The 14569-nt window shown below is 37.2% G+C and overlaps 1 protein-coding gene across 2 annotated transcripts; it reads right to left on the bottom strand.

The window, feature by feature from the left end:
- Positions 1-68: 68 nt before the first annotated feature.
- ttf1.6 (transcription termination factor 1, tandem duplicate 6) lies at positions 69-13667 on the bottom strand. Of its 2 annotated transcripts, XM_079870561.1 has the most exons (9): positions 12705-13667; positions 12305-12490; positions 7499-7577; positions 7242-7372; positions 6952-7159; positions 6761-6847; positions 6597-6662; positions 600-685; positions 69-255 (listed from the first exon to the last, which is right to left on the bottom strand). In XM_079870561.1, the coding sequence occupies exons 1-9, from the start codon at positions 13381-13383 to the stop codon at positions 71-73; spliced, it is 1707 nt and encodes a 568-aa protein (XP_079726687.1). In that variant the 5' UTR covers positions 13384-13667; the 3' UTR covers positions 69-70. The 2 variants fall into 2 exon arrangements, with proteins under 2 accessions (XP_079726687.1, XP_079726688.1); XM_079870562.1 differs by lacking the exon at positions 69-255 and having other exon boundaries at positions 611-685; positions 6575-6662.
- Between the last annotated feature and the right edge of the window lie 902 nt (positions 13668-14569).

Here is a 14569-nt window from a genome sequence, read left to right as displayed (position 1 = left end):
TGGAATATTTAGCGTGTTGGTTTAAAGGTATCATTTTTAAGGTCTAATTATCTGTACAAGTGATTATAGTTCAAGTTTTGTCCTCTTTCTGGCCACTCTCTTCATCACTGTCACAGCAACCATCCTCAATGTCCTGAAAAATGTCAGATATAAGAAAGCTCTGCTTCTGCTCAACCTTCAGCTCATTGTCATCAAGGTCTTCACAATCTTTCTCCAGGGCTGGCAAGATTTTCTCATAGAGGAAGTCAACAATGTCTGGAAAAACATAATAGACATGCAATACATTAAAATAAATTTAGTGGGAAATTCATACTCTAGTCACTACATGAGCTAACATGTGATGGGTTTCTACATGAAAAAAAGTTTTTACTGCACACCGACATATTCTCGAGTCTCTGACCAAGAGTCAAGTCTTGAAACTTTACATTAAAGCAAACCAAGTAAATTGTTTACAAGGCTATGCTGAGTGTCAACTATTTTTAGGAAGCCATCTTTGGTGTACACTTTGGAAAACAGAAGAATGTGCTGAAGTTACAATTACTATCTATAAGGTAAAAAGCTAAATTCAGCAATAATGTGGAATATATGAAAGCACTTACCTCCAAAACACTTGACCTTCCAATCTGGCACATAGCAAACTTTAAGCTGGTGCCACTTTGCTTGCACATGTGCTGGAGGAACATCCCTATGAGACAACGAAGACAAAGACGTGACACCAAGCTTGTTTACACCTGCAGAATCATCATCATCATCATGCTTGAACAAGCAGGTGCATTATTCCATTTACTTGATGGGAACCTGAATAATGTAACCTGTGTAATTGACCTCAGATGCCATTTACCCAACTTAATTAACTCCTTAGGGACATTATTTCTTTATTCTGGATATAGCAATCTCACCTTATTTATCTCTGATTGTTTTAAATGCTTCCAATGTTCAAACACCAACGTTTCAATTAATCTGGGGTTTCATTGAATTAGTTCTCATATCATAGTTATACCACACTACATACATAAATTTTAAAATAAATAAAAGTAAAATTAAGACCTCGTAATGATTCATGGTTTTTAACAAATAAATATACATATATATCACTGTTAAATCTATAATTACGATCCTATAGGTTTGTTAAATTAAGTTATCACTGATCTTATATTACAAAGCTGTCCTTTGTGTCCACTGCATCAGTTATTTACAGGTTGTGGTATTAGGATACATTCACATGTCAGAATTACCATAATTATTGATTTCCAACTAGAAAAACATTTCAAGTCACATCATGTCAAAACAGCCAAAATGGTAGTGGCCTGGAGGTAGCAACTTCTACACATTTAATGAGCCAACCTGGTGGGACCATTATTACATAGTTAAAGGGACACTTCACCCATTTGCATTAAGCTTTGCATTGTTAGAAACCCAGTCATACTATTGAATGGTCATGCAACATTTTTTCATTTTCCCCCGAGACGAGAGAAATCTGTATTTACCTCTTTACACTTCCTCCTACAATGACGCAAAAATCGTCATTTTGCGTCATTGTAGGAGGAAGTGTAAGAGGGGGGGATTTCTGTTAAGACTACAAGCACTAGATCCACCCTTTCAAACCCGCCCATAGGGGGTTGGACCTAATGCGCTAACAGACCTATCACAGATCAGTGCGAGTGCGTTTGATTTCAACGGCAGAAACCTGCAGAAAACAGGGACGAAGAAAGCTGAGTAGTAGGGGTTACCATACTCTATTTCCCGGACATGTCCGGCCGTCGAGATCGACAAAAATGTCCGGGATTCAGCTTTTGCTTTCTGCGGTCGCCATCCATTGTTTACATGCTCACCTTTTGTTTCAATCTAACTGAATTCACCCCGATTGGTGAATCTGAATGTAATGTTTACATGAATGCTAAACAAGTGATCGGTTGATTTGCGTTTTAACATTGCTAAGAAAATACCCGCACCTCCGTGAGAGATACCCCATGAGACCGGTGCATCTCACAGGCGCGCTCATCAGTAATCACAGTAATACAGGGAGCAGGACGAGGCTAGCGCCGCGGGAGAAAGACGCGAGGCCGGTGGCGTGATCGGTTGAAAGACGCGAGGCCGGTGGCGTGATCGGTTGAAAGACGCGAGGCCGGTGGCGTGATCGGTTGAAAGACGCGAGGCCGGTGGCGTGATCGGTTGAAAGACGCGAGGCCGGTGGCGTGATCGGTTGAAAGACGCGAGGCCGGTGGGGTGATCGGTTGAAAGACGAGAGGCCGGTTGAGTGATCGGTTGATGTGTGTTTTACCATTGCTAAGAAAATACCTGCTCCTCCGTGCGAGATACGAGAACAGTGCCTCACAGGTGTCGGTCGTCAGTAATCACGCCACCGGCCTCGCGCCGTTCTCCCGCGCCCCTCAGCCTCGTCCTGCTCGCCACAGTAAACATGATGAATGGCGACTGTAGAACGCAAAAGCCGAATCCCGGACATTTTGGGCAAACTCGTCACGGAGACTCACTCGTAGCCTAGCCTTGCCTTGTTTTAAACTGCGCTCTCTTACCGGTAGGCGTGGCTTGGGAGTGGCCTTGTAGGGCAGCGAAGCAAGTGCATTCTGGGAGTTGTTGTCTTTCATCCACATAAGCCAAAAATACATTTTCTGGCTTTTCTCAGTCTAGAAAGCTCCAAATTCAAAAATAATTTCACATTTCTTCTACATAAATGACCCACTTTCAATACACATTCATGTCTCCACGGGTGAAATGACCCTTTAACTAATGTGGTGTCAAAGACTTCTGCATTGGTTTCTATGGCAATGAAGTTCAGTTGGTAGGTATATGCCAAAAACAACAACAACCACAACATGGAGGGCTTTGCAATACAGATGTTGTCTTATTTACAACATGACAATGTGCAGTCGCCACGCTGGACAACTGCGTCTTTTGAGGCAGCGGCAGAAAGGTGGCTGGTATGGCACTTTGCAACAACACAACCTTGTTTCTTCTGTGACTTTCAGCATGTCTCCAATAACATCATCTGACTTTTACGTTTTACGTGGCGTGAGAAAGTCACAAACCACGCAAAATCCGATCAAGGCAGGCAGACTGAAATGGATTTCCAGAAATGTGATTTGAATAGGATTTCACACCACATATGGCATATTGCATTTCATGTGATTTTTTTTGCCATTCACACTTGCTAAATCTGATCGGATTTCAACCGGATATGCACAAAAACCGGATTTGGACTGACAGTCTGAATGTAGCCTTAATGATACAGTGTTAGAATGTAGGACATTTTACTACAAACAACCAATCAAACTGAACAGCACTTGCCTCAACAGGTAATTACTGCATGTGCTTTGTGTAGTCCCAGACAATTTACCTCATTGCATTTCATTTTATCATTTGAAAGAAAAATGTCAGTATCAAAATACTTTTTTGGGGCAAACTTTATATATAGTAGATTAATTGGGTGTTTGAGCAACCAAAAGTGTACATAAATGTTACTCATTTAGGCACATTGGGGTGTGCAACAAGTTGATAATAGATTGTGAACGATTAAAATGTCTCCTCGATCTGCACTTACACCCAGAAATGAAGATTCTGTCATCATTTACTCATCCTTATGTCGTTTCAAACCGTAAGACTTACGTTCATCTTCAGTGATAAATTAAGATATTTGTAATGAAATCGGAGAGACAACCACTACAACCACTTTGATGCTTCAAAAAGTTCATAAAGAGATCGTAAAACTAATCCATATGAATTGAGCGGTTTAGTCTAAATTTCCTCATGAGACACGATCGCTTTATGTGATGAACATAAAATTTGAACATATTTAATTTTAAGCTTTTATTCACATATAAACTATGATCAGCAAACATAAACAGAAGCTCAACCAAGCATACTTGCTTGACGCACAAGAAAAAAACTCATTGGTTCTCGCAATTTGAGCTTCCGTTTACCGTAACTAATGTGTGTCAATGAATCAAGTCCTGAAAAAGTCAAATTGTTCAATATGTGAATAAAAGCTTAAATCAAATCTATTTATCAAATAAAGCGATTGTGTCTCTTCAGAAAGTGTGGACTAAACCACTAAATTCATATGGATTAGATTTCAAATCTCTTTATGAACTTTTTGAAGTGTCAAAGTGGTAGTTATGTAGACTGTAAATGGAGGGACAGAAATCTCATTCTTCATTTGTGTTCCGAAGATGAACAAAAGTCTTACGGGTTGAAACGACATGAGGGTGAGTAATGACAGAATTTTCATTTTTGGGTGAACTAACCCTTTAATATTCTGAATAAAGTCAAACATTAATAGCGTTGGAAGCCAAAATATTAAATGCCATTGATCACTATTTACTGAGTAATCCACTGTTTTGTGGAGGGGGGTTAGAATGACAATTTTCACCTGAGATTTGGAGCAGAATTACAGGTGAAGGGTTCGATTCCGGAATCCACTGTTGCTTCAATGTCTAATGAGTGATTATAATTAAGGTATTAATCAATATTTATCCTTCTACATATTCAATTATTTTAATGACTTCTTCAAGCTTATGAGTTTACTTAGTTATAGAATTATATGCAATGTGCTCTCTTCCATGTTAAAACATTTATTTACTCTTCTAGCTGACCAAGACAGCCGAGGTCACTGGGGTCATTTCAGCCTGTCTACTTGAAAAGTAAAATAAATGCTTTAAGTAGTGGTCATCTTCAATCACTAGAGAATAATGACGAATATTTTCTGAACCTCTCAATGAGAGAAAGAACATGTTATTAGTAGGCTATGTTTTGGGAAAGTTTCCTGTTTAGAGCAAGAGCTTGACCAACTCCAACCTTGAAGAAGCTGTGTATTTGTGTGTGTGAGCGCTAGTATTCTTTGTTACAGATCAGTATTGGTGAGGTGAACAACTGGCACCCTGGGGAGACGGAATTACTTGTTTTTCTTGACAAGCTGGCGCCTTGAAACGACCTGAAGTTCTGTGACTTCGGAGGGTCACTTCGTGCGTAAACCAGAATCCGGGTGTCAGCCGCATAATTGATGGAGATATGCTTCAGCTTATCAGTCCATGTGCGGATATTTTCTGTTTATTTCTTAGCCAATCAGATTAATTCAACCTGAAGTAATGATGAGTGACTTGTGTAAGGTATAATTGCTGTGTAAATGTAAATGTACGGCATGGGTGGCCTATGAACTCCTTGTGAGTGTTGAAGCTGACTTCTGCTGATGAAACTGCAAACTATTCTTCAATAACATTTTCTTCAATTGACTTAACATCTGACTCCGGGTCATCATTCATCATATCTGGTTCTTGGGTCATTAACTGTAAATTCTCCTACACAGGTGTCACCCACATTTGGTTTTCGACCATTGAAAATGGGTCAAGTTTAACAATAGGCACATAGAGCCACATTGAGATCTAAATATATCTGGGGCTTTAAATATATATGGCCTTAAAAATAAACAAAACAAAAGAAAAGTTTGTTGAGAACCAAAATCTAAAAGGATATTGAGATATCTTTAATACGGTACTTTTTGACTTACAGGCATGCCAACTTGCAGGGGAAAAAAACAAACAAACATGAAAAGTGCTTCTCCCCATTTTTTAACTGTAACCTTTGTATTTAATGCAACAAGGATTGCTAAAGACAACATCATTTACTAATAGACCAATTTTTCTATGTGTAAAATTTTTTTTTTTTCTAAAGTCATTTTCACCCCCTTGTAATTTGGCTTTAAAATTGTCATTTTGACCTTCCTTTACAAAATAGTGGATTATGTAAATATTTATCCATGGTAGAAAAAAATAAAATATTTGAGCCAGGGACCTCTGATTGACTTGACACGAAATGGCCCTATTGTGGTTATGCTCACGTTACATTACAGTTCTTTATCATCACGAAAGTACTGTGCGTGCACACCCAGTGCAAACAGAAAGCCGCCTGAGACAATTCGTGCTGTTTCTTTTGCGTCTCATTGCACTTAAACGGTCAAATACATACATATATATATATATATATATATATATATATATATATATATATATATCTATGCCTCTTTTGAAGTGAGAGAAACTTAATAAACCTGCTGCTGCATTGTTAATCAAACACCAAAAGAAAATGAAAAATCACTTTTTACTCTTGGAATAAGAATCAATGTATATTTCATTCATACAGTAAAAACTATGGAGTGTTTTATTTTTACAATTGCTTATTCAATCTCTTACTTGAAATGCATACTGTATTTCTTCAAAATACATACTGTACCTGATTTTTTTTTTTTTTAAACCGCTTTACTTACCGCTTTAAAATTGCTTTACTGATTGTCTTTGTTTTTATTGGTGCTAAATAAAATTATGAATCGCAAAATAAGATTTTGGTCATATTGCCCAACCCTTACTTTTGCCTCAATGGTCTGGCATTCTTTTTTATTTATGTTTTGTTACCTTGTAGGGTTCTATTTTTTAAATAGGGAAATTAGGCGGTACTGCTAAGTAACTAACAATTAGACTTGCAAACCAATATGAAAAATAACCGTGATAAGGTCATGATCCTGCCTGAAAAAACATTTGTTATATATTTTTGCCATTTCACCCACCCCAACTGCAAATAATCCTCACCCGAATACAGCTGTGAGATCATCCCAGTCGACATCCGTAACATCCTCCACTTGCATTTGATACATTCTGTGTAAATAGATGATTTTTTTTGTTTTTGTAAAAGCAAGGTAAAGAAAAACAGGATAACAAAAGCTAAGCAAGCATGCAAAAACAAGATCTCTTACGCTTTAATGAGTCTGATTTTGGCCTCCTGAGCTTTCCTTCCCCTACATAAAGTCCCTGAGGACATCCGTACAGCGAGTATGTTCAACCTTAGGCGTGAAGGGGAAAATTCAACAATGTTGATTATACAAATAGAGAATAACTTAAAATGGACCACCATTTAATATAAAAGTGTTTTAAATGCCTCTCTCACCATTTCTCTCTGCATTTGCTCCAACATCGAGTTTTAACCTTCAGTGCAATATTGAACCAAGGCAATTTTTGGTAGAGCATTTCTCTACTGACTCGTTTTGGTGTTGTGTTATTTGGCGACTCAGATTTCAGCACTGTTACAATATGGTCTCGCACAGCCCTCAAAAGTCTCTGCTCCTCCTTTACGGACCACAGACCACTTTTTTTAGCTGTGTGATGAGATGATGTACAAAATGACCAACAGTCACTAAACCTGAAATGTACATATTTGGAAATTTTTAAAAGACTTACCAGAACTAATTTGGGAAAACCGTTTCTCAAGAGAAAAAGAACTTCGACCAGTCAGCTCAGAAATCTTTCGCCAGTTACTGCCATGTAATGTATGATACTTGAGCAATGCTTTGATTTCTTCTTTTGTAAACCTTTAAAGAAAGGGGGGGGGGGGGGGTAAAAAGCATGGAGGTTTGTAACAAAACTAAATTAAAAGGCATCGCAGATCCATTTTTTCAAACCAAATAAATGACTTTCAAAATTATACTTTCATTTACCTTCCCTTATAGTTTCTACCATCAAAAACTTTCGTTCCACGGGTAAAAACATCATGACAAGACCTGGGAATTCCATCCGCTGTTCAAATTTGATTTGGAAAAAAAGATAAACAAATTCTTTAAGTAACAAAAATGTTACATTTTCATTACAGTTTCTTTAATGTTCAATATGTACTTAAATATGACAAGTTTATGGGACTCCAACCAAACACAAAAATTCTCTAATCATTTACTCATCCTCATGCCGTGCCAGATGTATAGGCGTAGGCAATATACCAGTAGACACGATTTACCGGTAGAAATTTGTCAATCAGTAGAGATTTTGGACTATCGTCTCTATCGCGGTTACGCTCATGTGATATTACCGGGCTGCGCCACCACAAAAGCTTATCATTTGAATGCCTTGCAGTTTAAAAACAAGTGATATTAAACCATTTATGCGCAATAAGTAGTGAAAGAGGTCTAATTTCAGTAAATGCATACACTATGTGAGAGACTGTTTCTGAGCGCACACAGCTGAAATGCGCACATAAAGCGTCTCGGTTCCCTGAGAGGAGGGAACGAGACACTACAGCAGTAGCTAACGCTATGGGGAAACACATTTTCTCCAAGAATACTGCAGTAGAGGTTGTGATTGTTACTGTCTACATTCATATCCAGTTTGGGACGTTTATTCATTCTATAATTTATTCATTCTCAGCCAGCTAAGATGCATTTCCACAGAAGTGGATGTGCCCATATGCACGTTTCATATGGATTACATAATCAGTAGGGGTGTAACGATACACGTTTTCGTATTGAACCGTTCGGTATGCATTGCAAATTGAACGATTCGTTGGACCATTTTCAGTGTAGTAACACTAACTGTAACCATGGAAGTTTGCCAGGAATAGTAAAATGCTTTCAAGAACGTCACACATCTTTTTCTAGCACTTAACTGTAGGCAATGTTATTTTTAGTGTGATGACCAAAACATTATTTGTTCATCCTTCAAAGATTACCCCCATTTATAAAACTAAAAGTTTCAAGATGTAGGAAAACTCACACTTATTTAAAAATAAAAAAAGACATTCAATTACCATTGTAACCAGTAGGTGGCAGCCATTTCCACTCCCAAATATACATTTTTTATTTTTATTTTATTATTTCAACACTATGAATAAAAATGCAGCCCTCAAATGTTAATCTGGAGCCTTGCAAACTTAAAATAAAAGTTAAGTCTTCAAGTTAAGTTAAGTCTATTTATTACCAAGACATTTGTCACATGTTGCCTTTGGCTTGCTCAATTGGAGATACTAAATTTAATTAATCAATCAACAATACTATTGATCAGCATTACCAAACGTGGACGTTTTACACTAGAAACAAACACTGATGTACTATTTTATTTAATACTGTGAAGCTGCTTTGATACAATCTGTATTGTGAAAAGCGCTATATAAATAAAGTTGACTTGACTTGACTTGTCAGTAATAAAGTCAAAATGGGGGAAAATGTGAATAACTGCACTGCAGGCTGATTTAAGGTGTGCCCCTAAATTTACTGCTTATGTGCCTAAAATTTTCAAAAGTCTGGAGCCCTGTACATGACAATAGGCTACACCAGTGGGAATACTTCAAACATGTCAACTAATTTACGCTCACATCTCCCCAGTGTGTCAATAACTGGAACTTAGACGAAAACAAGGAGAAACACACGCTACAAACTATCCCCGCAGCATTTAGTGGACATAGTCATCTTTATGAAAAAAATAATAATAATAGTTTGCAAACTGAGTAAAAGCACATTGAGTTTCATATAAAAACAAAAATTATTTTCTGTATTTGTTTATAACTACTACAATATTACATTTATTTTTTTTATAAGGAGCTGTTTTTGTTTTATATGCTGCTAAGAAGACACCCCAGAGGATAGGTCAAGTATAGCTCCATCATTGTTCAAAGTAAAAAAAAGATCATACTTTATGATGTTAGTTGTTTAAATTATTTATTTTTTAAATTAAGGAAATTTTCCTGGCATTTATTTATTTTTGCTGTATCAAAAACTTACCGAAACGTGACACCACTGTCGTATCGTATCAAACCGAACCGTGAATTTTGTGAACTGTTACACCCCTAATAATCAGATAATATTTGTTTTCGATTTGAATTGTTTTGTTTAAAAGACATTTCAAGCTTTCTGCAGTTATATTTTTCATGTATGTGAGGCAAGTGTACGCTAAGATTCAGTTTATTTTCGTGATGTGCTTCAGTTCACAGAGACCGAGACTGCAGAAAGCGCATCCTGTTTGTTTTCTTTATTTTACAAAAATGTTGTTTGTCATTGTGAGTGTACACAAATAAATTTAGACCCATTACAGTTTCAATGCACTACATGATGTATTACTCTTTTCTGTATGACCAAAAATGACGGAGTATTTTAAGTTCTTTCCAATGTTAACAGGAAAAAATGCAAGTGATCGCACGGGCGCCTCCATGTCATGCAGTAAGCAAGCTAATAGGCTACTTTGGCTTCCACACTCCACACAAACACTTGGATATGTGCCTAATAATAGCACACACATATCTAGGTTAACGTTAGAGCCAGCAGCCATGTAAAGTGCCTGTTATTTAAACTGCTGTTTACACATTACACCTGCGCTTTACTAGAATCACCCTTGGTGCTTTGATTCTGGAACTAGGCATGGTCTTGTTGATATTTAAAGATGGCCAGGTTGTCAGCGCCATTAACTAAGATTAATAAATGCTGTAGAAGTATTGAACATTGTTATTCATGTTAATTTTAGTGCTGTCAACGTCAACGCATTAACGCATTAGATACATTTTTTCCAGTTTAACGCGTTAAAAATATTTAACGCAATTAATGAAGCATCTGTTTTTTTCTATCATCCTTTGGCTAGCGTTACATTTTATGATCAAGCTCTTATTCATGCAATTCGATTATTTATTGATTGACAAAACTAGTTAGTTTCAAATTACCTACAAATTTATAACTACATTTATAAAACGTAAGTTTAGTTAATGCACTATAGTAACTAACTTCAATGAACAACTGTTTTTACAAATACTAATAAACCCTGTAAAAAATATTTCATATTGTTAGGTCATGAAAGCTAATGCATTAACTAATGTTAAGAAATGGTAGCTTATTGCAAACTCTTACTAATAACACACCTAACTCAACTCATCAGCTCATTAGTAAAGACTCCAAGACCAGAAATATATGGGTCAGATAAGGGAGTCATCCAAAATAGCAAACATTTGTAATGTATTTACGTACGTATATGTAACAAGCAAAGTATTTATCATAAAGTACTTTAAATAACATTACAAGTAATGTCATGAAGATATCAGCTCTGCTGTTGTTCATAAATACCAGTAATGATGTTGTACAATGAGGATGTTTTCACATCACCGGAAATAGAGTCATCAGTGTCCCAATGTGTAGTGAGCCAGCGTCCTGTACTGTCCTTACCAGTGCCGAATTCATGAACACGATATACTGATTCAAGAGCTCCCTAGCGATAACTAGCTTCCCTAGCTACTGAGGTCGCGAATCAGTATATCGTGACGTGTACATGAATTCAGGCACTGGTAAGGACAGCAAGGACCCTGGCTCACTACACGGACACGGATGACTCGATTTCCGGTGACATCTTTATGGCATTATTTTTAAATATTTAAAGGGTACATAATGATAATACTTTGATTTTTACATAAACATGCAACATTTCTATGTTAACATAAATGTTAGCTAGATATGTTTATGCTGAAATATAATTAAATAATATAATTTGTGTTTTAAAAATATATATATTTATATTTACTTACATTATATATATTTACTTACTTATTTTATATACTTCATACTCTTTATTATGTACATGGAACAAGGTGAACATATTTAGACAACCATGGTTTGCTTTTAGGCAGATGAATATAAGTCCAGTACAAACGTTACTGCCGCTCGTCAACGGCAGCTGTCACAGTTGCTAGGCGAACAGTCCTCCGTAGGCTAGAGTCTAGACCATCCCATTTAACAACTCCTGGTCCGACCTTCATGGACTTTGAAGTCGGAGTCCTTCGAAGGATGTAGCCTTTATATATATTCTTTATTTAACACGCCTGATTCAGATCATCAGTTCATTTGAAAAAGAGCTAAATGAACTGAACTAAGTGTGTCAGATAGATAAAAGAGTGATACAAAATGTGCAGAGAGGTGGGTTGACCGGGTTCAGATTTGATTTATGTGTCCCATGGCACTCTTTCCGGAGTATCTGCTTTGGTTTCTATGGCAAGGACGTTGTGTTGGTAGGCATACACCAAACATTTTTAAATGTTGTCTTATAATATGCCAATACGAAGCCGCAGTGCTGGACGTCTAATGAACCAGTGGCAGAAACGTAAGAGGCTGATATGCACGGCTTTATCCCAAGCTGCTGTCTCTGCTGGTCTCAAAATTCAAGAGGTTTGCAGACCAGGCCGATTAGCAGTGACTGGTGGAGTCGTATGGTACCCAGATTTGAATAGGGAGAAATTTGAATAGGATTTCAAGCCACATAGGAAACGGAAACGGATTAGTAAAAATGTATGAGGTTTTTTTTTCTTTTTGTTTTTTTGCCTTCACACTTGCTAAATATGATCAGATTCCAAATGGATATGCACATAAATTGTAATTTGACTGTCAGTCTGAAAAAGGCTTTGATTGTGTGTCTACAAACAAGGATGATAACCATGGAACTTTCAAAAACAAAATCAACATCTAAATTACAGAAAAGTAGGTAAAACCAATGTGATTGAGACTCACCAATTCTTTCAAAAAACCTGTAGACCTTTTTCAACTTTGTCAATTCCCATTTCTCTTCTGGAAACATTTTTGGATGAAAGAGCTTGGTAGCATCTTTCACTCCTGTGAGAGCGATAAAATCTTCAACATTCTTTCTTAACCTTTCATTTTCTGCATTAGAGAATCTTCCATGTCTCAACATGATGCCTGCAGACATAAGAGTGAAAGGCAAAAATATATTACTTTGACATAGACAGTATTGTAATAAAATAGTACAATAGTGTGTGTGTGTGTTTATATACATATATATATATATATACATATACATACACTGATATAAATAATAATGAAAGCATCAATACAATCATGCTTAACATTGACAAATCAAAAATACTATATATCATTGATATAATCAGCCTACCTTGCTTTTTGAATTCCTTGAACCTTGGCAGGTCATACACGATCATTTTGTTGATTTCAGATGGGTCTCTGGATTCTATTTTAGGACAAAATTCTTTCAGTTCATTCAGGAGATTTGGATCAACTAGTGGTTCTTCCGAACGGTTTTTCTTTTTTCTGCGCTTTAAAGTACCAGTTAGTACGACAGGTGAGTCACTTTCCTGATAGCTTATGTATGGGACTTCCTGAGGTTCTGTCGTCATGACAGACTGTTCTTCTTGTGCCATGTGATCACAGTTTATCTCGGTTACATTTGCTCGCTTTTTCTTTGCTTTAGCAGACTTCTTTTCAGTTGAACCCTGCAGTTCTTGCGATCCTGCTGTGGGTGTTTTCATGTCCTTTACTTGATGCAGGCTTGTGACACCACCATCCATCATTGAAGCCTCCTCAAAGATGACAACCTCGCCTCCTTCGTTCAGTTTTCTTTTTTTCTTTTTACCTGTATGTGTCTGCAGACTTATATTCTCCAATTGTCCAGTGTTTGTTTTCTTGTGCTTCTTTTCATTGTGCTTCTCAGTCTGCATCTTTGAGCTTTCAGTGAGTTCATGCAAGTTCCTGTTTTTCTTTCTCTTCTTCTTCACCTTTTCCTCATTAAAGCGGCCCATTATGTTATTACGCAAATCTGACTGCATTTCATCCATTCTTTAAAAAGCAAAAAACATGACAAGGCAGAAAACAGAATAACGTGTTTTTCAAAAATACAACTTGACTCTCTGACAGTCTTGCACGTGTATCGCGTGTCATCCGCACATCCGATTTAAAAAAAAAAATCACATTAAAAGCAATATTACAGGATGAAAGTGAAAATATGTTTAGCAATATATAGGAATAAAGCAAAATTATTCGTTGCCTAGAAAACTTTTGGCGCAATGGTTTCCACGCGCACTCTTCCTCCTCTACTTCTTTATCGCAAATTACCAAGTGTATTCAACATTGAAGGGTATAGTGCCACCTTTCAGACAGGAGAGTCATTACACGAGAGTCTACAAACATTAGCTTCTCAAATGTATGCTAGCTAGCACCAGAGCCGACATTCTCTGCTAGCAGCACCATGTCTATGGCTAGCACACATCAGCTGAATAGCACCAGAGCCCGTCTACGGAGAGCCTTGGCACTTCCTATTAGCCCCATTGTATCGATCTTGGTTGCAGTGATCGCGGGCGAGTGCAGACTGAATGGGAGTCTATGGGGCTAGACGGCTAAATGTGTCTCTTTCACCCTATTCCCGTTGAGAAATCTCAGATTTTATTGTAAGTTTTGCAAGTTCAACATGGGTTATAGGTCGAAAGTTGAATGAACGAGTACTTATTTCTTTTCGATTTCTTGCAGGTTGAGTTGTTGTTGCCCATAACACGCTAGCATTCTGCTAATGACGTCAGCATTCTGACGTCATTGACATTTTAAAAGACTTTTTAAACCAAATAAGTGACTCTAAAAAATCTAACACCCAGCAATGTGTAATTTCTTTGCATCTCCTTTCGAATACAACATTCAAATTACTAGACAAAAAATTATATCCTGAGAAAAGTGGATTTTGAGGGTTTTTCGCCATAGACCTCCATTCATTCTGCACTCGTCCTGTGAGCGCCCCCGCATGGACAGAGACGTGTTACTGCAGCCAGTCCAGAAACCGGAAGTAAGCAGAGAGTGCCAATTCTCTTCCTATTAGACATTCTCTGATAGCACCAGAGAATCCGTAGACGGGCTCTGATAGCACGTAGGCTGTCCATAACACTATTCTTACTATATCTGCCTTTTAAAAATATAACAAATGTAAGTATACATGATGTTATTCAGCATTCATCCAGTATCTGCTTAGTTCTTGCT

This window comes from Squalius cephalus, assembly GCF_949319135.1.
Source record: "Squalius cephalus genome assembly, chromosome: 5".
Classification (NCBI taxonomy): Eukaryota; Metazoa; Chordata; class Actinopteri; order Cypriniformes; family Leuciscidae; genus Squalius; species Squalius cephalus.
This window is presented reverse-complemented; position numbering and strand designations above follow the sequence as displayed.

Excerpts from the sequence above, each read along its gene's own strand:
- ttf1.6 (XM_079870561.1), bottom strand. The coding sequence starts at position 13,383 with ATGGATGAAATGCAGTCAGATTTGCGTAATAACATAATGGGCCGCTTT. Across the intron at positions 7,373-7,498 it reads GGTAGAAACTATAAGGGAAG|GTTTACAAAAGAAGAAATCA; the intron begins GTAAATGAAAGT and ends CTTTCTTTAAAG. Across the intron at positions 6,663-6,760 it reads AAAATCAGACTCATTAAAGC|AATGTATCAAATGCAAGTGG; the intron begins GTAAGAGATCTT and ends CTATTTACACAG.